Source organism: Mya arenaria, chromosome 2 (genome assembly GCF_026914265.1).
Source record: "Mya arenaria isolate MELC-2E11 chromosome 2, ASM2691426v1".
Classification (NCBI taxonomy): Eukaryota; Metazoa; Mollusca; class Bivalvia; order Myida; family Myidae; genus Mya; species Mya arenaria.
In genome coordinates, this window is record NC_069123.1 from 65,135,632 (window position 1) to 65,158,375 (window position 22,744).

General features: G+C 37.2%; 2 protein-coding genes across 2 annotated transcripts; one reads left to right on the forward strand and one right to left on the reverse strand.

Moving 5' to 3' along the window:
- Positions 1–1,339: 1,339 nt before the first annotated feature.
- On the forward strand, positions 1,340–3,023 carry LOC128213078 (uncharacterized). Its single transcript, XM_052918598.1, has 2 exons — positions 1,340–1,476; positions 1,861–3,023. Exon 2 carries the CDS (start codon positions 1,861–1,863, stop codon positions 2,779–2,781), a length of 921 nt encoding a protein of 306 aa, XP_052774558.1. The 5' UTR covers positions 1,340–1,476; the 3' UTR covers positions 2,782–3,023.
- Positions 3,024–7,353: 4,330 nt separating this feature from the next.
- LOC128213067 (developmentally-regulated GTP-binding protein 2-like) lies at positions 7,354–22,586 on the reverse strand. The gene is made up of 14 exons (XM_052918586.1): positions 22,415–22,586; positions 21,273–21,361; positions 20,753–20,824; positions 19,461–19,550; positions 19,127–19,187; positions 17,846–17,936; positions 15,929–16,001; positions 15,574–15,664; positions 15,082–15,179; positions 13,452–13,528; positions 9,423–9,511; positions 8,616–8,674; positions 7,750–7,803; positions 7,354–7,505 (listed from the first exon to the last, which is right to left on the reverse strand). The coding sequence occupies exons 1-14, from the start codon at positions 22,476–22,478 to the stop codon at positions 7,419–7,421; spliced, it is 1,095 nt and encodes a 364-aa protein (XP_052774546.1). The 5' UTR covers positions 22,479–22,586; the 3' UTR covers positions 7,354–7,418.
- Between the last annotated feature and the right edge of the window lie 158 nt (positions 22,587–22,744).

Consider the following 22,744-nt stretch of genomic DNA (forward strand, 5'->3'; position numbering starts at 1 on the left):
ATGTAACTGACAAATCCCATAAAATTCTAATGTTAAACATTAATAATTTGAATAATAATGAACGAAATATGTGTTTATCTTATAATTGTAAGTGTGAATATTAATGTTTTCATATGTGATCGATTGCTTTGTGAAATAAACTTTGGATCGTCATATTTGTTTGTTGTCCGTTTCATCTGTTTTAACTGAAAGGTTCAGTGAAAGTGTGATGTCTCAATGGGTTTTCACACTTTTATGATAGCCAATTAAAGGTTGTCAGTATAATGTTTGTTTCTTTTGTAATATACCGCCGACAATAACGGGACAATTATAACTAATAAACACTAATTAAGGCAACAGAAATTGCCAGTTTTAAACATCAATTTGCAAGAATTGCAACACATACACATCCTTTATTCAATATAAAGCAAGAGTTGAGGTTTACATCTTCACAATTTCCTCTGCCACAAAACTGAATAGATCTATAAGTATGCCTTGCGCTCGTTGTATCCACTGTTCTAGAGGTGGTTATGCAAACTACCGCGCCATCCGAATGTTTTGGAAAATATTTCTGCTCGATTTATTTTGGGAAATAAACTGTTTTGGAAAATATTTCTTCTGTTCCTTTTAACTGATTTAACTGCCGATCTTTCAATTTTCGTTCATTATTTTTCACATAATTGTTATAAATGCATAGGTCTTTATCACCTTTTGGAATTTCACAAGATTTTATATTGAACCATTGATCTATTCGAACTTCACGGGATTTTTCACAGTTTTATGGAAGATATAATGTCATACTGAGCACTCATATTCAAGTATTTATTAACAAATTAAAAACTAAAAAGTGAATAATATGTTTAAATCATGGTCCGTAAGATTCCGAAGATGGTCCGTAATGTCCCTAAATCTGGTCCGTAATGTCCCTAAATCTGGTCCGTAGTGTCCCTAAATCTGGTCCGTAATGTCTGGTCCGTAATGTCCATGGTCCGTAGTGTCCGTAATTCACGATATGCAATGTAGGGTCCAACAGTACTGAAACGAAACCGCCTCTAGGATTCTTGATAAAATGGCCCCATAGTGCAAGCCCCCCCCCCATCCATTAAGATAAAAAATGGGGGTCTATAGAAAGTATAACGCCGAGGGAAGCCCAACAGTGCGTCAAATCATTGATCCATCTCAGATTTACTATACGAATTATGTTTCAAAAAAACGAAATGCAAAAACAACTCTCCTGCTGGAACCAATAACAAACCTTACTTACTTAATCCTACTCCCAGTCTCCTGTTATGCGGACGTTCGGTTACTGTTTTATTTTAAGCATTGACGGGCCTCTTTCACGCATGCGCTTTAAATATATCCGGGCTTCAAGGTTAATCACGTGGTACTATATATCGGCCTCTTTTTGATACCGGTTAAGATTGGTCGGGTTGTCGAGGCAGGATTCGCCGATTAAATTAAAATATTTGGTCATCAGGCAGCTCAAAGAACACCAAAGTAAGTAACATATTATTTAATAAGTAATATTTCATTGGATAATGCATTCAAATGAAGAAAACATCCAGTACTTGCATGTTTTAAAGGTTTGAAATGAAGCCGCTTTGACATAATTGGCAGGGGGGTCAAAAAGACAAATTAATGAAAGTGGTACAATTAACCCAAATCATTGGTTGTTAACTCTATAATTTGGTTTTAAACATAAAACTGGTCGTCATTTACACGTCGGTATAGCATATATTTGATTGTTTGATATTCATAATTTAATTTTACCTTTGTATTTGACCTTCATACAGGTGTGGGTGGGGTAGTTGAACGACCTGCGAACACTAAAAGTAATTCATATTTCAATGATTGGTCAATGCTATCTCTCAATATTTTCAGATGTCTAAGGGAAGTGACGTTAGTTTTCTTGAAAACTTTGCCCTCAGTGGTGCTGCAGCCATCATCTCAAAGACAGCCGCTGCTCCAATTGAGAGAATCAAACTCCTTGTCCAGAACCAGGATGAAATGCTTAAGACAGGACGATTGGACAAACCCTATAAAGGTGTCATCGATTGTACCATGAGAACCTTTCATAACGAAGGAGTTCTGCCATTCTGGAGAGGAAACTTGGCCAACTGTATCCGGTATTTCCCCACCCAGGCTTTGAACTTCGCCTTCAAAGATCAAATCAAGGCTTTATTCAAGTCTAGCAAGAATGAAGGTTATGCTTTAAAGTTCGGCAAGAATGTCATGTCTGGTGGTGTTGCAGGAGCTATGTCCCTCTGCTTTGTGTATTCCCTCGACTACTGCCGAACGCGTTTGGCAAATGATGCTAAGGCTGGAAAGAAGGGTGGGGAACGTCAGTTCAATGGCATGGCTGATGTGTACAAGAAGACCATTGCATCTGATGGTATTCAGGGACTCTACAGAGGATTTGTTATCTCCTGTGTCGGTATTGTCGTCTACAGAGGTTGCTACTTCGGCTTCTATGATACACTGAAACCAATCATCATTGGAGAAGGTGGCAGCTTCCTTGCCTCATTTGCCCTTGGCTACATCGTCACAATCAGTGCTGGTCTTGTGTCATACCCAATTGACACCATCAGAAGAAGAATGATGATGACTTCTGGAGAGGCTGTCAAGTACAAGGGGTCCATTGACTGCACAATGACCATCATCAAGAATGAAGGATTCATGTCATTGATGAAGGGCGCTGGTGCTAACATCCTGAGAGGTGTTGCTGGTGCTGGTGTGTTGTCCGGATTCGACAAATTCAAGGAAGTCTACGTTGGCTGGCGTTTAGGACAGCAAAGCAAATAGGAAAATAGGACAAACTAGAAAAACTGATAACACTCCTGACTGTATTATTGCTGTGAGGTACTGAACGGCAAAAAATGCGGAATTCTTTACATCGTGCTACCTTGCTGGTCATGTGATAATAAATGTAAACTAGATTTGTATTTCACTTGTGTGTTTAAATTATTGTAAAGATAATATTGTGGTTTGATCTTGGTTTTGTTGAGACACATAGAATTGAATTAAAAAGAGTGTGTATACTAGTACAGTGATTTGTTTTTCGTTGTTTAGTTGGAGAAAAGAAATGTTTAAGAAAGTAAGTGAAATACCTAGGTGAAATTGACTCGGTTGTTGTCTGTGAAATATATGTCGTCCGTTTCTGTCTGTGAGTGCATTGCATTGGCAGATTTTAAAATGACTGCATGAATGTTGTCCATCACGACAATGTTTTGCGATAATTGTCAGATCCATAAATAAGTACCACCAAGTCTTGCTTTTATTTTAGCTTTTCGAAGCTGCAATTTGGTGATGTAGATGCAATATTTTTCTTAAGGTCCATGTGACAGTCTTTATTGACAAACACCCTGCACTTGGAAAATGTATGCTAGGCTTCTAACTTGTTAATAATCTGAACATAGAGCACGGCTTGTTGCAATTATTTTAGATTTGGTTTAACAAGAACTCTAGCTTGTTAATCCCTCTTAATTTTGATGTAAGTAGGCCAAGGCATTTGGGGTCAAGTTTCTTCTCTGACTTCGTAATTTATCCAATTTGGCAGAATCAAGAATATGCTTGCACAAATAGAAATCAATATAAAATGGTGTCACACTGAATACTTTATACGGCTACTGCTTAAAGCTGGCAGCAGTAATGCAACAACTGGTAGTGTAAATGAAGTTACAACATTACTAGTCTGTTCTGAAGAAACAGTGGATGTTGTATACATGGCAATGTTAACCCGCAATGTTCGTCAAACATGCCCCCCACTGAGTGCCATGTTGTCTGCAATATTCGGTCAAATGAAAGAAATATGCATGGACCGAAATGACAGCTGGTTCGTCATTGACAAACTTTTGAGGCAGTTTTAAAAATATGACCGTTCAAAGTGTGGGAATAGAAGGCACAGTTTTTAATCATGTTTAGATGATGATTGACATTTGAAGAAAAACATGTATACTTTTAGCAGCAGGAAATAAGTAAAATGACATTAATTAAATGACCAATATAGTTGTGACCTGGACCTTTGACCCCATAACCTTAAAGTTCATAGGGGTTATCTACTGGTCACCTCAGAACTAAATGTCAAGTTTGAGGGCCATGGGTGCAGGGATTGTTGAGTTATCACACAGACAAGCATTTTGCATTGTGACCTTGACCTTCTACCCGATGACCCCAACGATCCATAGGTGTAATCTACTGGCTCGACTCATAAGTTTTAGGTCCATGGATGCAGGCATCACTCGGACAACCTTTTCGGATTCAAAGTCACTGTGACCTTGACCATTGACCCCTTAATTCAATATGTTCAGGCCCAACTTTTATGTCATGTTTGATGATCATAGATCCAGGACTTGTCCTGTTTGCACTGAAGGTCATCGTGACCTTGACCTTAAAACCCTTTATATGAATAAAGGTCATCTACTCGTTTGGTCCAACCTCCAAATCAAGATTGAAGGCCATGGGTGCAGCCATTGTCAAGTTAACACTCGGACAACCTTTTAGTATTCAAGGTCACTGTGACATTGACCTTTGACCCGATGAACCCTTTAATCAATAGAGTTCTCCTTAGGGACAGGACCAGCCTCAACTTCAAACTTGGTGGATTGGTCATGACCAGTAGATGACTCCTTATGATTTTGAGGTTTGAAGGTAAAGGCTGCAGTGACCCTTCAGTGAAAAACGAAATGTCGGTGGTGACCTAACTCTGAAAAATGGTTGCCCCTCAAAACACCTGCACCAAGGAACTTCATATTTGGTTTGCCCAAGGGACATTTTTGTACGCCAGTTGGTCATGACTACTAGATGATCCCAATTGTTTTTGATATAAGAAGGTCTAAGGTCACTGTGACAAAAAAACAGTTTCCCATTACTAACTACAGAATGCTTGGAACTACATACTTTGTATGTAGGTTGGCCATGACCAGTAGATGATTTGAGACCAGGAGGTGGAAGGTGAGGGTAGTGGTAACCTTGAGGTGGAATAGGCTTCTACTGAATAACTAAAGAAAGCTTGCACCCACGAACTTCATACTTGGTATACTGGTTGATCATGATTGGCAGAAGTCCCCTATTTATTTTGAGGTCAGTATGGTAATGTAACAGCAACCTTCAGGTGAAAAACGATTTGTTAGTCACCAATACATGGAACTTTGTTTCCGCTCAATAATTCTAAAACGCTTTTACTCCGGAACTTCAAACTTGGACCCAGGGTCTTCATACTTGTTATGCTATGTTGTTTCATCTCAAGAGTATAAATTTCATGTCCATATGTTTCTCATTTATTTCTCAGCTACAACCACACAACAGGGGAGGCAAGTGTTTTTTCATAAAAGCAATCTAGTTTTATATATGTTTTGCAAGAAATTCTTAAAAAGCACTTGAGTGATGCTAGTATTGTCTTTGACGATACAAATATAGTCATGTCACTCATGCGTAGATAAATTACTCACGTATTTACTCTTGTTTCAAGCAAATTTTAAGTAAACACGTTAGGATAATTTAGAACATACAATGTGTATGCGAATTGACAGTTCTGAATCTGATGTAATCTGATGTAAAAGCTTAACAATTATGACCTTGTCCACAAACACAAGAATACCCAGATACACAAGTGGTTTTGGTACCTTTACCCTGCTTAGGTTTTAATCCCTCATTCTGGAACAGACTCCATGCAACTGAATACCTGAATATAAGACAAGAGTTATGCACCAGTCAATTGTTACCATGGTCCCCCCAGGTCCGGGGAAATGGGCCATGTTTTTACCTTCAAGGTGGCCCCGCGGTGACGGGTGAATGCTGTGGTTTTGTCTTCACGCCAAAAATAGTGGGGAATGGGCCTTCCCTTGGGTGCGGGGGCATTTGGCAGGGATTTTACCAGCAGTTCGTCTCCGCAGGGAGGGGATTTTACCTGGGCTTGGCTGGACCAAAAGTCAAAGTCCCCGCTATTCCCCGGACCTGGGGAGCCGTGGTTATATTTGACTGGTGCATTATATAACCCATCCTTCACAATTAGTATTTAACCATCTCAATAAAATTTGGTCTGAATGTTTGTCTTTGTAAAATCCCGTTTATATCAAGTTTATATTGGGTCTTTTTGTCAAAAAGTAGGTCGCAATGTCAAGTCATTAAACAGCTTGTTACAATCTCTAAAGGCAAAACTTTCTATCAATTCTTGAAACTTGACACAACTGTTTGTGATAAAACCCACTGGTAGGTTAAAATTCACTGGGTAAAATAGAGTTAGGTGATTTTTTTGAAAACCTTTGAAAATGCTTTACAACAATGTATGACTTCAAAGGTAAATAAAAATCGTTACAAAGATGAACACAGACCAAGCAGAAAGTTGGAAGTCACATGTAGCATATCTTTTAGATGCTTCACAGGCTTAAAACAGAACCATGACTAGATGGGATTTCAATCAAACGTCACAGATTTATAGAGTACCATGACAAGGGGTGTCATGCATAGGATTTGTGCTTTCACCTAAAAGGTCCAGTTCATACCAAATCTTAGTCAATGTTCCACAATATGAATGAGATAGCTATATGTTGTGTCCCAGTCATAGCTTTGCAATTATAAATTGGAATTCCAACAAATGAACAAGATTTGTGAAGCACTATGGGAAGGTGTGTTGCATATAAAAATTGTACTTAAAAGTCAAGGTTGGGTTAAACTTGGAAGTCAATGCTAAAAACAAAGCCACAAATGCACAACTTCACAGTCCTGTTTGTCACTCCTCAAAATGTTCAGGACTCTGGCTCGTACACGGAGTGTGACAGAAGAAGCATGCTTGTGGGCTTGTGCTTATTTTGACTACTGATGTAATGTTAACTATGTGCTGCCTATAATGCCAGGCCTTCTGAAGTCTGTGTTACTTCATTTAGATTAATTCATGGTTAATTATCAAATGATTTACATAACAGCTTAGAGATATAATCATCATTGTGCTCCATTGTTCTTGCACAACCATGCTTACTTTAAAACTTGAGAAATGATGCTGTTTATATCAATAGCATTATGAAATTCATTCTCATGGTATGTGTAAACTTTCCTATAACACCTCGAAACCAAGAACCAAGCAAAGTATGAAGTTACTTATACATTTTTTTGTTGCAAATGATAATACACACATAACTTCATAAGTTTGTAATTTTACCTCAGAAATTATATTCAAGCATATTGATCAAGTCTAAAAGTAAGTAGAAATTTAAGTAGAAACTTAAATAGAAATGAAGGTCATTAAATTTGTTGTATAAAGCAGCGAATACTTCTACTAAATGTCACATATATAATGTCTGAGAAATGTATCAGACATGGGTTTCTGACTTAGTTACAGAACATTTTAGTTACTGAGAGTACAGGAAAAGGAGATTTAGCCTGGTCATAATATATTTATTAACAATTTACTATAAAACATAGATCACGAAGCACAAATGAACTGTCTACTTTTTCACAACTTGTATGACATCATCGTGACACATGGTATGCTGTAATCCAACTCTCTGAGGACTGAACTTAACACTCTGTCCCTGTAACATATAAAACACACAATTAAGATATACTGTAATAATGCAAAGAATGGTTCACATACAAAATAAAAAAACAAAGTGAGACATTGACATGTACTTGTAAACCAAAAAACGTTTACAATCTCAGTGTAAACTGCAGTAAGCATGTACGATTTCTGTTTCCCTTTCTCATTTTTAGCCGAGGAAGAATCTAATACATATATGGTAGCTAGTGTCTAAAAGTTTCTTTCAATACTTTACTTACCCAAACCAAAGCATACTTGAAATTTGCCACTAGCGTCCTGTGAATGGCATGACACTAAAATGAAAAACAAAAAATGCTCTCAGTACATAAGAGGATGTAAAGGTTAATTTAATTAATGTCCCCATGTCAATAATTCTTTTTAACTAATAAACAGTCATTTTCATCTCTCGTCTGCATAGACAAATATTCTGCTTTTAGTTGGGTGCGAACCCAAGCCAGTAGAGTCAAGGAAAAATTAGAAAACTGACAACAAAACCTCACACCCAGAAGGACTTAAACACAAACATTCGGATAACTAACCTTGAATCTTTTATTGAATCACGTTACTAACACTATTAAAATTGTTGACTTAAAAGCAATATCTGAGCATATATCAACATTTGTTAAAGGGTTCCAGCCGTCAGTATCTTAGTTTTAACTCTGTCACAAAAAAAAAAAAGTTTTACCAAAACATAGGCGAGTCCCTTTAAATCAGGTTATATCTGATCTCAACATTTACCTTTATAAATATTGAAACAAAGTCAATGTGTATTTGTTTGTTCATGGTAATCATGTGACTCGAAAATCTTTCCATTGCTCTAACAGTTTGAATAATTTGAAGTAATTATAAGCAATTGAACAATTACTTTATTTTAGGGTGGTTGAGTGTCATATCAATTGGATATGATATGTTGAAATGCCTTTGTATAAATATTCAAACAGCTAAACCAATACAACAGTTTATCAGTGTTTGACAAAAAAAAGCCACATTGACTTCAATTCTGACATACTTTTTATCCACATAGTTGTACTGTGGTTAAAGTGCTTTCAGTACAAGGTCAATCATGTTTTTCCCAAAAGTACCAACTCTTCTTTGAGGTACTCACCACATGTTCCACTGTACAGCCACTTCGTAAGATCAGACCCCCCTCAAAATCTGGAGGTTCTAAAATAATAAGAGCTTTTTCGTTACCTACTTTTTTTATAGAATGTTTCATTGATCTTCTGCTCGAAGCAACATTTTTTCAAAACCAGGAACCTATTAACAAATAGTTTTTATGTGTACTTCATTTGGTTTTATTTTTGATATCAAATCTAGTTGAACACACAACAAAAAGACCACACTCTTGCGCCAAATCTTATGTTCTTCTCAAACTTTGTAATATAAATAAAGTTTAAACTAAATCTAGTTGAACAATGTTTGTAAAATGTCACATCATGATTGCTTAGAATATGATCAAGTTTGATGACCAAAAACATTAACAAGTCGACCAAACTATCAAGAGCTGATACTGTGTATTTGACAATGAAGAACCAGTTTTATGATTTGCAAGTATGATAGAAAAAAATGCTCAATATCATGATAGTAAAATCCATTTGTAACAATCAAGCCTTCAACAGGTGAAGCAATCAAGTTATATGTGACACTGTCAAGAGCGCTGCTGAGCTAACAATTTTCCCCCCATTCACATAAGGGGCATTACTCAAAATAATGTAACAGGTTTCAAATACATGAATGGTTTTGAGTTATGGCCAAAGTTTTTACACAACACAGATGATACCGGCAATTACACCGAAGTTTTTCCATCACAATACAGTACATGGACTTTTTTCTTTTTTGAAAAAAACCCCTCATGTCATTGACCTTTTTAACATTCACCCCCAAACTATCCCCCTGATTTCCACCCCTATACCTCCTCTCTTCTTGGTGAAGACGCGGACCAGCGCCAGGCACAGCCACACTGTGTCCAGTAGGTAATCAAGGTTCAGCTTCATATTGCAACTGAAATGTTAACAAACCAACTTCAAATCTTCAGCTACATTTTGTACATGTTTCCAAGAAAAGAAATTCTTGCAATCTTTGTTACTAGCAGTGCTCAAGTAATTGGGTTGATAAACTAGTTAGTAAACAGAAAGAGCTGTATTTTAATTAGTAGTAAGGGTCGTTTAACGAATTGTCTTAATCATGTTCATCTTTATATGAATGTTTTATAATATGATGTTTGTAGGTATGGCAACATACAACACTCAATTCAGTGATTGATTTGATAACAATGGTTTTGGGTCCATATTCATAAAGCATCTTAGTGAAAACTATAACCTTACTGAAGTAAGTGTTGTTGTTTTTAAGTTGAATTTTTCACATACAAAATATGAAAATAAGCTAGAGTTCCAAATAATAAAGGCATACAAATAAATCTGATAAAGAATAGAGGGTATTTAAAATACTTGTTTGTTGAAATTCAAAATACTCACTAAGAAGCTTCATGAATACATCCCCAGATGTACTATCACTAATACACTTCACTTGATTCTAAATACCTGTCGATAACTGTTTGGTCAAGCCCAAGATAAGCAGATGGTTAATGGAAGTGTGTAAACTTAAAGCCAGAGTTATCCTACTGGTGTCATTGTCTCACCTAGGTGTAAGTGGGTCAGGCCCCACCAAGGCAGCCTTTTCGAGGGCCTCACAAATTCAAAATGAGGTGTTTTAATACATTATGCCAGTATATGCCAGTATCAAATAACATATGCCCATTTTAAGACAGATATTACGCCCATACACATTCTGACTTAATATAGTGATGACTTAGTATGGTGACTGAATTTGGGGGTGCTTGGTCAAAGATTTCTTCTTAAGTTATTGAGCAGACAAGATCAATTTTAAGTAATTTCTATAATAAAAGGATATATCGAGTAACTAAGCAATATGGCAGTATCAACCTTGTCCAAGATATAATACCAATACACATTTTGACCAAATTTGGTGATGATTGGACAAAGGCTTCTTAAGTTATTGAGAAGACAAAATACTGGACACTGTCCACCTATCAACCCACCAGGACGCTGCAGGCAGAAAACAAGAGCTGTCACAGTATGTGACGAATGCCCCTGAATGTGACATTGACCTACGAACAAGGTCAGTACATGAAAAGTTGATCTTGCCTTTACGTGTCAAATACATATGGCAAGTTATTTTAAATTGCCTCTGAACATAAAAAAATACCACCCATACTTGACAACGTACACTGTTATGTCCTTATATTCAGAATTCCCTTGTGAATAAACACTTAATGTATCTTTCACCTTAGAGGTAGGGACATGGGTCTTGCACACGACACGTCGTCTTCGTATGTGGAACACATGTAGCAAGTTATTTTAAAATCTGTCCATACAAGAGAAAGTTACAGCCCGGACACGACAACCTATACCCTATGTCCTTGTATGCAGCACTCCATTGTGAATAAACACTAAGTGTGACCTTGACCTTTGAGGTAGGGACACGGGTCTTGCACGCGACACGTCGTCTTGGTATGTGGAACACATGTGGCAAGTTATTTTAAAATCTGTCCATACAAGGGAAAGTTACAGCCCGGACACAACAACCTATACTCTATGTCCTTATATGCAGCACTCCATTGTGAATAAACACTATGTGTGACCTTGACCTTTGAGGCAGGGACACGGGTCTTGCACGCGACACGTCGTCTTGGTATGTGGAACACATGTGGCAAGTTATTTTAAAATCTGTCCATACAAGAGAAAGTTACAGCCCGGACACGACAACCTATACTCTATGTCCTTATATGCAGCACTCCATTGTGAATAAACACTTAAGTGTGACCTTGACCTTTGAGGTAGGGACACGGGTCTTGCACGCGACACGTTGTCTTGGTATGTGGAACACAAGTGGCAAGTTATTTTAAAATCTGTCCATACAAGGGAAAGTTACAGCCCGGACACAACAACCTATACTCTATGTCCTTATATGCAGCACTCCATTGTAAATAAACACTAAGTGTGACCTTGACCTTTGAGGTAGGGACACGGGTCTTGCACGCGACACGTCGTCTTGGTATGTGGAACACATGTGGCAAGTTATTTTAAAATCTGTCTATACAAGAGAAAGTTACAGCCCGGACATGACAACCTATACTCTATGTCCTTATATGCAGCACTCCATTGTGAATAAACACTAAGTGTGACCTTGACCTTTGAGGTAGGGACACGAGTCTTGCACGCGACACGTCGTCTTGGTATGTGGAACACATGTGGCAAGTTATTTTAAAATCTGTCCATACAAGGGAAAGTTACAGCCCGGACACGACAACCTATACTCTATGTCCTTATATGCAGCACTCCATTGTGAATAAACACTTAAGTGTGACCTTGACCTTTGAGGTAGGGACACGGGTCTTGCACGCGACACGTTGTCTTGGTATGTGGAACACATGTGGCAAGTTATTTTAAAATCTGTCCATACAAGGGAAAGTTACAGCCCGGACACAACAACCTATACTCTATGTCCTTATATGCAGCACTCCATTGTAAATAAACACTAAGTGTGACCTTGACCTTTGAGGTAGGGACATGGGTCTTGCACGCGACACGTCGTCTTGGTATGTGGAACACATGTGGCAAGTTATTTCAAAATCTGTCCATACAAGAGAAAGTTACAGCCCGGACACGACAACCTATACTCTATGTCCTTAAATGCAGCACTCCATTGTGAATAAACACTAAGTGTGACCTTGACCTTTGAGGTAGGGACACGGGTCTTGCACGCGACACGTCATCTTGGTATGTGGAACACATGTGGCAAGTTATTTTAAAATCTGTCCATACAAGGGAAAGTTACAGCCCGGACACGACAACCTATACCCTATGTCCTTATATGCAGCACTCCATTGTGAATAAACACTAAGTGTGACCTTGACCTTTGAGGTAGGGACACGGGTCTTGCACGCGACACGTCGTCTTGGTATGTGGTACACATGTGGCAAGTTATTTTAAAATTTGTCCATACAAGAGAAAGTTACAGCCCGGACACGACAACCTATACTCTATGTCCTTATATGCAGCACTCCATTGTGAATAAACACTATGTGTGACCTTGACCTTTGAGGTAGGGACACGGGTCTTGCACGCGACACGTCGTCTTGGTATGTGGAACACATGTGGCAAGTTATTTTAAAATCTGTCCATACAAGGGAAAGTTACAGAGCCGGACGGACGGACGGACGACGGACGGTGCGATTTTAATATGCCCACCTTCGGGGGGCATAAAAAATACTAAGAAGAGGTGTCAGAGAGACAGCGCGCTCGACTATTCCGCCGCTTTTCAGTGTAAGGATTGAAAAGTTTTGGCGAAACATGCATGGATCACTGTTAGATTTGATTTCAATGCAATACATGATGTGCTGAGATATTAACGTAAGGGTGACATGCAAAATTTTAACCAGAATTTTTAAGTCTAATAATAAAGGGCCATTATTTGCAAAATACAGTTATCTTACTTGGTTATTCAATTAGGTTGGTTGGTTGAATACCATTGTATAAAGTCTCAATGCAATACATAAAGCAGTTGCTAAGATATTATCCTATGTGTGCTAACATGCAAGACCTTAACCAGAATTTCTAAGTCAAATAGTAAAGGCCCATAATTTGAATTATATTTGAAAATCTTACTTCATTAATTAAGTAGGTTAGATAGTTGGGAATTAAAGAAGGTTGGAGGGTTGAGAACCATTGTATCAAGTCTCAATGCAATACCTCAAGTGGTTGCTGAGATATTAACCTATGTGTGCTTGCACGCAAAACCTTAACCAAGGTGTGACGCCAAAGCCGATGCTTGGGTGAGTAGTATTGCTTTCCTTATTCTTCGAATAGTCGAGCTGAAAAAGGGTGTATAAAATAAAAAACAATAAGCCACTGTGTGTTACCTGCAGACGACGGAGTCAGGCTGGCGAGCCAGGCGGTCCACTTCCTCGATCGAGATCTGATCGATCTTGTTGTACACCTGACAAAATTATATGAGAACATCATAGTTATACGGTAAATGGCTGGATTTTCACAGAATACTGTCTTGAATATGTTGCAAACATTCATATAAACAATACCACTAAGTTACCATTACTTTCCACATCAATACCCACTAAAGGAGGCTATGTTTACACAATCATTCCTGTTGTCAAACCCCGCCTCTAATCCTGAATACAATTATTTTATAGATTTAACATTTTTTTTTGGGAGAGGGGGGGCTAGACCCCAGATGATGCAATTTGAAGAGAAAGAGAAAATTGTCATAAAATTGACATTGTTGTGTACAACGGATTGAATCTGCTTCTATACAACATAGGCAACAGCTATCAGTGCACCTTGACCTATGTACCTTGTACACACCACAGACAACACCCATTAGTGCACCTTGACCTATGTACCTTGTACACACCACAGACAACACCCATTAGTGCACCTTGACCTATGTACCTTCTTCACAATACAGACAACCTCCATAAGTGCATCTTGATGTACGTACCTTCTTCACAATACAGACAACACCCATAAGTGCACCTTGACCTATGTACCTTCTTCACAATACAGACAACACCCATAAATGCACCTTGACCTACATACCTTCTTCACAAAACATTAGTGCACCTTGACCTATGTACCTTCTTCACAACACAGACAATACCCATTAGTGCACCTTGACCTATGTACCTCCTACACCTCAACCCATTAGTGCACCTTGACCTTCTACACTTCTTCACAATACAGACAACCTCCATAAGTGCACCTTGACCTTCATACCTTCTTCACAATACAGACAACCTTCATAAGTGCACCTTGACCTTCATACCTTCTTCACAATACAGACAACCTCCATAAGTGCACCTTGACCTTCTACACTTCTTCACAATACAGACAACCTCCATAAGTGCACCTTGACCTTTATACCTTCTTCACAATACAGACAACCTTCATAAGTGCACCTTGACCTTATACCTTCTTCACAATACAGACAACCTCCATAAGTGTACCTTGACCTACATACCTTCTTCACAATACAGACAACCTCCACAAGTGCACCTTGACATTCATACCTTCTTCACAATACAGACAACCTCCATAAGTGCACCTTGACCTTCATACCTTCTTCACAATACAGACAACCCCCATTAGTGCACCTTGACCTTCATACCTTCTTCACAATACAGACAACACCCATAAGTGCACCTTGACCTACATACCTTCTTCACAATACAGACAACACCCATAAGTGCACCTTGACCTACATACCTTCTTCACAATTCAGACAACCTCCATAAGTGCCCCTTGACCTACATACCTTCTTCACAAAGAAAAAACATTAGTGCACCATGACCTATGTCCCTTCTACACAACACAGACAACAACATTTGTGCACCTTGACCCATGTACCTTCAACACAACACAGGCAACACCCATATGTGCTTGTTGACCTATGTTCCTTCTTCACAATGCAGACAACACCAATTAGTGCACCTTGACCTATGTACCTTCTACACAACACAGGGTAAATGTACCTACATATAGACAAGGCATGTAGATTCTGCCCTCAACCAGAACATCAATAAACTCCTCGGTTGTGCAATCATCCCGGAATAAAACCTCCGCATTAAAGATTTCTGGTTTTAGTTAAGGAAAATCTCTTGAAAATTAGCTGCTTGTTTTTTTTTATTAATAAATATCTTTTTTTATCAAAGCTCAAATTACTATAAACACAGAAAAAGTTGCACCATACTCCTCTTATAGATTTAGTCTTGAATTCATATTTGTGTTCCTGTATTTTAACATGCACCATGAAGTTATAATACTAATACTCTACTATTGTTATTGTCCTCATAAATGCCCCTTGTACTGGTTTTGTATTGTTATCCAGACCATCTAGAACTTATTGTAAAATTTTGTTGTGCAACTAGAGAGATGTGCAGTAGGCTGCAATAATAACGGCATCAGCAGTGGCAGTGTCTACAAAACAACGAACTACTCAACCTTGTCTTCATTCACCAAAAAGGATACTGTATTCATGCAAGATTAGCTGAATCATTTTCTCGCTGGTCTTTGTTAAAGGGAGTGTGGAGTTGAACGAAACCCCACCACCCTTCTTAGGCTGAAATGAAAATATACATTAACAGTCTGCAAGGAAGGCATTTTTAGTCAAAGCAATGATATAAATAGTAATATTGAGTTTTTTCTAAAAATTGTTGTTGATACAAAATTAATTTTTGGTATACAACAGCTCTAGAAACATTAATTTGCAACGAAATGTGTCTAGTAAACTTATATATTTCCAAAATCTACACACATAAGTCAAAAGGATTTTTTTTAAATATAAGTTAATACTAAAAGAGAAAAACTTTATGTTTATTAGTACCTTATAATAAATATTAGGTCTCCTTCTGTTCAGTCTGATTCCTACACTTTCCAATTCAGCTGTTAACAGTTCCCTGTAAAGTTAAAATAACAATTTATAAGATAAGTTTCTGGCTTACTTCAAATAACTTAGAATGGTTCTTGCCATCTGAAATCTAATTTTATAGTTTAATGAGATTTTTTAACCCGATAGTAAAATTAGAATGCCAATCTCTTAAGATGTACCGGTACAAAAAGGTGTCAATTTAACTTTGCTTTGCTATCGAATGGTACAATAGGGGTTAGTGTACTAAGCTTTCGAAACAAGATAACTACCCTCGCTTGACTCTGAGCCTGGTTACATCTATGTTTGGTTGGTGATGAACATGTCTCACCAATGGATTCACTTTGCATAACTGTTTCTCCACACAGTATACGATCACAATCTCTTGTAAAAAGTTATAAGTCTCATAATGTAATGATTTATTTCACAATCGTGCAAGGATTCTATGATTTATTATTAGGTAAGTAAACAATTATTAAAGCACTTAAACCCTACAATGACCAAATGATTTCATACCAAGCTGAAGCACTATTCTAAATTTCAATGTTTATATCTGCACCCATTATTTTGAACATTTTCATTGGCATACTCAACTGCAAAACAAATAATTCCTATCATTTGATGTAATTAATAACTCCACAACACCAACTTCTTGCAAATTGCCAATAAGAAGTTACACAGAGTGGTGAATTCTTCTTTAATGCTTTTTATCCCCTGAGAGATCGGTGAGAAGGCATCAACTAATTCAGTGGTAATAAGGTTGCTTTGTACAGTTGAAGTCTACACCTCAAATGATATAAATCATGAAAATCCAAATCATGAAAAGAAGTAAAATATATAAATAATCAAAGGGCAATAACTCTAGAAGTGTGTTGATAAAGAAAGAAATTGATCGGGACGTACACACAGACTAAACATCGAGGTAAGGACACAGGTCATGAACTTGACATGTCTTCTTGATATGTTGAACACATCTGGCATATTATTTTTAAATATGTCCATACATACAAAAGTTACAACAGGTCATGATCAACTATACTCTATGTCCTTATATCCAGCATTCCATAGTAAACAAACTGGTGTGAGCTTGAACTTAAAGGTAGTGACAGAGGCTGTGCATGTGACATGCATCTAGTTATGACAAACACATTTGACAAGTTATTTTTAAAATCTTGCAAAAAAAGAAAGTTACAGCCCGGACACGACCAAATACACTCTAAATATACTTAATGTCTTTATATGCAGCATTCTAAAGTAATCAAACATGAAGTGTGACCTTCACCTTAGGGGTCTGTAGTCGGTATATTAGTTGTGCATGTCACACTTCCTCTTGGTGTGTTATTAAAAAACAGTCCATACAAGAGAAAGAAATATAGCCAGGACAGTAGAAATTGAAATATTTTGTTTATGTGGTTGCCCTTTTAAAAAAAGGCCCTAATATGTGTTTTTTGTGTTTGTCATTTGATAACATAACCTAATGAACTCCTAACGTTAATGGACTAACCCCCATATCACTTTTAACACACCTACATTGGCCTGGACTTGCAGACAGATGGAACAAGGTAATTCCTATATAATACTCACCACCTGGAATGGTGGGGTATAATTACTCTTCCAAGACAAAAGAACAGAGTATTTGAACAGTGACAGAGTAAGAGATGTCATTTGCATCATTGATGTCACATACATTTGACCTATTTGACCATATCACCAATAACAAGAATCATTTCTGTACCATCCAAGTATTGCAAAGATGTTGCGTTCTCTATATTATGACTGCAATTGTAAGCATATATATGTTCAGGGCCATAAGAGTATAAATACTGTAATACATAGGGTTTATGCTTTAAGAAACAGTATGAAGTGTGCACTTACTTTTGGACATCCTTCTTAGTGGCATCCAGCATCATGATGACAAGATCCGCAGTGCGGGCCACGGCTATCACCTGACGTCCTCTACCCTTACCTGGAACATACACACATGCAATCAAATTATAACATTAAACTATAACAGCAACATACACGCTAGATGGAAGTTTATCCTGATTAAGGCGTGGCGCAGGTGTTATCTGAAATGGTGATAAATTACCGGTACATTACAATAACATTACATAACAATAACATTACATTACAATAACTGGTATGAATTCTGACACCTTGCTTCTTTTTGATTTCCTTTCAAAATGATTAACAAAAAAATTAACAATCCTCAAGTATTTTAGTCTTGTTGCTTGTTCCCGAATAAACTTGCCCAAAGCCACTCCCACCTGCTTGAACACAGTGATAAAACATTTTTTCAAAAAAAACTTTTCTAAAGCCAATCTGTAGATTTTCACTCAAAATTTTGCAGAAATACAATTTGTTATTTTCTTTTATTTAAAAACAATGCCTTTTTCATTGTAAATTATATTTTCTCTGACCTTTTTTTTTGCTTGCTGCCAATCTTTTATTTGACATACCCATTCAGGCATGTTACGGTAGCTGAATGTTTAACTAATTTCAATTGGGTTTTAGGGAAGAATACCATAGAGATGCCCTGATTATCAATCATAACTGATAATTGTTCAACTGTCAATGAACACTGTTGACTTTGGTGACACTGGTGATTTTTATCATATTCAATTATAGAACAATTACCGGTCATGGAAATTTACTGTTTTTTGAATCCTGCTACCAGCAGAATTATTTTCTTTTCCCTTTTGATATACATTCAAATCTTCATATTTATAAAAGTTCATATTTTAAAAATCACCTTGATACGTTTTATTAAGTTTTTAGGAAAGTTTATTATTGATATTCATCAAAGTCGTAGCTAATGGGTCTTAAAGTAAAAGATGGCATTGTACATGATGTGTTTTTATTTCATCCAATGGTCAGGCTCAGTTTTTGATTAATGTCATGAATCATGTTGAAAAACATGCAATGTTTATACATCTTTTGTTCAAGAACAATATACCTGCCTTCTTATTGCTCAACATTAAACTGTGTCAACAGTGGGTGTTGATGATACAGACTACATTAAAGATGTTGTTTCACGTTAGGACTCCCCTGATACAAGAGATATGTTATCGTAAAGCCTTAAAAGGGAAACATGATGATTGATCAAGTTTCCTTCTTCCCTTAAAAGACACCACATGCAAGGATGGATAAACTGACCTTTAGCAGCCCCTTCAATGATTCCAGGCAGATCCAGAAGCTGAATGTTGGCACCGTTGTGCTGAAAAAAGCATAGCCAGGATTAAAAAGCAATTTTCCATCAATGATCTTGCTTTCACCTCCATTGATTAATTTTACAAAATGTAATTTTACAGATGATTTCCAGAGAACTTAAAATTGCAGAAATAACACAACAGATTTTTGTTACTAAAAAAATTACAAGGTAATGAATGTACAAGAACAACCATGTAGACAATATTTCTGAATCTTACATAGAAACCATGACAACAAACTTTAAAATAGCACCTTTTTTTTAAGGCCCATGCATATTTACCTCGATAACCCCTGGAATACAGGTGAGTGTCGTGAATTCATAGTTAGCACTCTCACTGTGGGTCTTTGTCAAGGTATTAAGTAATGTTGACTGAAAAATACACACAACCATGAAGCTGCATAAGGTAATAAGGAAATATTTACAATTTTCTATTGCTGTCTATATCTATTGATATTCTGATTTTGGACAGGTAGTTTTAGAGGAGATGTTTTTTAAAGCAAAATAGGAAGTTGGCCATTTTGTTGTCGTTGTTGTTGTTGATCAATCATGACCCCTTGTTGTAATTTTGTAGAGAGACACCCAAGGAAGCTTCCTGTAAAGTTTCATTGAATTTGGATTGGTGGTTTCAGAGAAGATGTTTTTTAAAGCAAAACAGGAAGTTGGCCATTTTGTTGATGTTGTTGTTGTTGTTGATCAATCGTGACCCCTTGTTGTATTTTTGTAGAGGGACACCCAAGAAAGCTTCCTGTGAAGTTTCATTGAATTTGGCACGGTAGTTTCAGAGGAGATGTTTTTTAAGCAATTGTTGACGGACAGACGGACAGACTGACAGACGGACGATGCACAAAGACTGATTACAATAGCTCACCATGAGCACTTCGTGCTCTGGTGAGCTAAAAACGAAAAAACAAAATTAAGAAACAAAATTTAAATATTTGGTAACTGTAACTTGACCTTTGATGAACCTGATCCGACATACATTGTTGATATGTTACTTTGACAACAGGCTTTGAATGTTGTTCTGTTGCTTGCCATCAGGGGCTTTAAGTTCCTTGCAAACACGGGCCTATTACCTAGTTGTTGTGCAACCTTGCCAACAGGTGCCTTTTACTCAGTTGATATGTAACCTTGCTGACAGGAGCCTACTACCCAGTTGTTAGGTAACCTTGCCATCAGGGACCTATTACCAAGTTGTTATGTAACCTTGCCATCAGGGACTTATTACCAAGTTGTTATGTAGCCTTGCCATCAGGGACCTATTACCCAGTTGATATGTAACCTTGTCAACAGAGGCCTATAACCCAGTTGTTATGTAACCTTGCCAATAGGAGCCTTTTATTCAGTTGTTATGTAACCTTGCCAACAGGGGCCTCTTACTCAGTTGTTATGTAACCTTGCCAACAGAGGCCTATTGTCCAGTTGTTATGTAACCTTGCCAACAGGAACCTATTACTCTGTTTTGTTACCTTGCCAACAGGAGCGTATTACTCTGTTTTGTTACCTTGCCAACAGGGGCCTACGACTCTGTTATGTTACCTTGCCAACAGGGGCCTATTACTCTGTTATGTTACCTTGCCAACAGATGGAAATCCTATCAGTGCCACCCGGGCATCGCCAGATTTCATAACATCAAAGCCTTCACCCTGAAAAATGTCTTCATTTATATAAATATTGTCGTATACCTGGTATAAAATATAGAATTCATATTTTCAAAGGCTCATCTACGTGATTGCAGTTATGTGCCCATTGGTCATGACCTGACAACAGCCTTAGACACCTTCTTATTATGAATCATAACATCAAAACCCCACACCATCACAACTTCAGACTCAGTCAACTTTACTTTCTATTAAAATAAAGAAATTATTATTTTTACAAACAAAAATAGCAAAAATAAACTTACTATAAATAATTTAATGATTTTCTTTCATAAGGCATTATTATATAGCATTACATTATCAATTCTGTTTATGTGTTCACATGTACCTGTAGCAATTAATAAATTTAAAAAATAATTTTTGAATATTCTAGTTTATCATGTTATCTGTTATATCAACAGTAGAGTATGTTAAATGTATTGGGCCCTGTTACCTTTGCTCCAGCTTTCCCAGTAGGTTCTAGCAGCTGCTGCCGGTACTTGGCTAGCTTGGCTTTTAGAAGACCCAGGTGGTACTCAGTTGCTTCAAAAACAATAAGACTAAAATTTAGGATATTTTTCTATTGAAACTTTCTTTTGAAAATTGTTCTTCTAAAAAGGTTTTATTTCTTACTCATGGCCAAGTAGTGAACATTTAAGTTTTGCACAATGGCAATACTAAGGAACAGCCATGTCACCCTGACAGTGTAGTAGATGGCATCTGTGAGGCATGTGTGTGGGGGATGGGAGGTTATACAGCCACTCCCCCCTAAAGCATCCTCACCTCTCACAACCCACCCCAACCCACATATGATATACACCCTCCCATAAAAGGTAGTATGAACCATATCGCCTCACCCCACACACACCACTCGCGCAGTAATAGAAGATTTAATTGTTTCCTGGTAATTAGCTGTAGCTTTTGAAATCTTTAAATTGCCCCTTCTTCTTTATCACAATAACCCTCACTCATGGCATATAGAGTATAGGACAGTAGCCCCAGCCACCACCATCCTCTCGGACACATTTAATTAAATGATAAGCAAAAGTGTTCTCTAGGTAGCATTTAAGGCCTTTTTCTCACCAAAATCCTTCACCTCTGCCTTCCCATCCCCCTTACCCCTTACTCACAGCATACTCACACAGAGTATGAGCCCTAGCCTCCCACACTTTTACACTTGTAAATGTATATATATATATATAGTATCTGAAAGTAGTATTTGAGACTTCACCACCCCTCTCAAACCACCCACAACCTCGATATACAACCCTCAAACACTATGAAATTTATTTAACTCCACCACATAAACCATCTCGTATTCTCTACTATATATATTTATGTAAATTAAAGGGGTTTTAGGTAATACCTACATCCGCATTTTGAGATTTTCTGACATTATCAAAATGAAGTCATTCATAGTTTTTCATTGCTGGATTGTTGGTAAGTTTGACCAATTCGATTTTTGAAGCTAAAATAAATATTTTAGGTTAAATGTTACTAAATTTCACACAGGTCATACGACACCAAAGCAGCAGTTCATACTCATCAACAAATGTGTTCAAGAAGTTTGGAAGAACTTTGTTTATCTCACGATACCTTTATTTTTTTGAGTCTTCGAGATCTCTCTCTCGATGTCTGCGATTTTATCTAGCACACCCATGGTTGTTTAATCAGCTTGTTGAGCCTTAAATGGTCAAATTAATGGATTGTCTGGTTTGACGTTTTCCGTTTTCACATGGCAGCTGCCATTTTGACATCTCTAAATAAAATTGATTATAGTTTCAAAGAAAATTTCCATATTCAAATACATTTAATTGAAACATAAATTAATCTATAAATATAAATTTAACTTTTTGTATACACCAAAGACTACGTAGAGCATGGTGGTCTTTCATTTGCACTATATTAGATTTAAAGACTAATTCA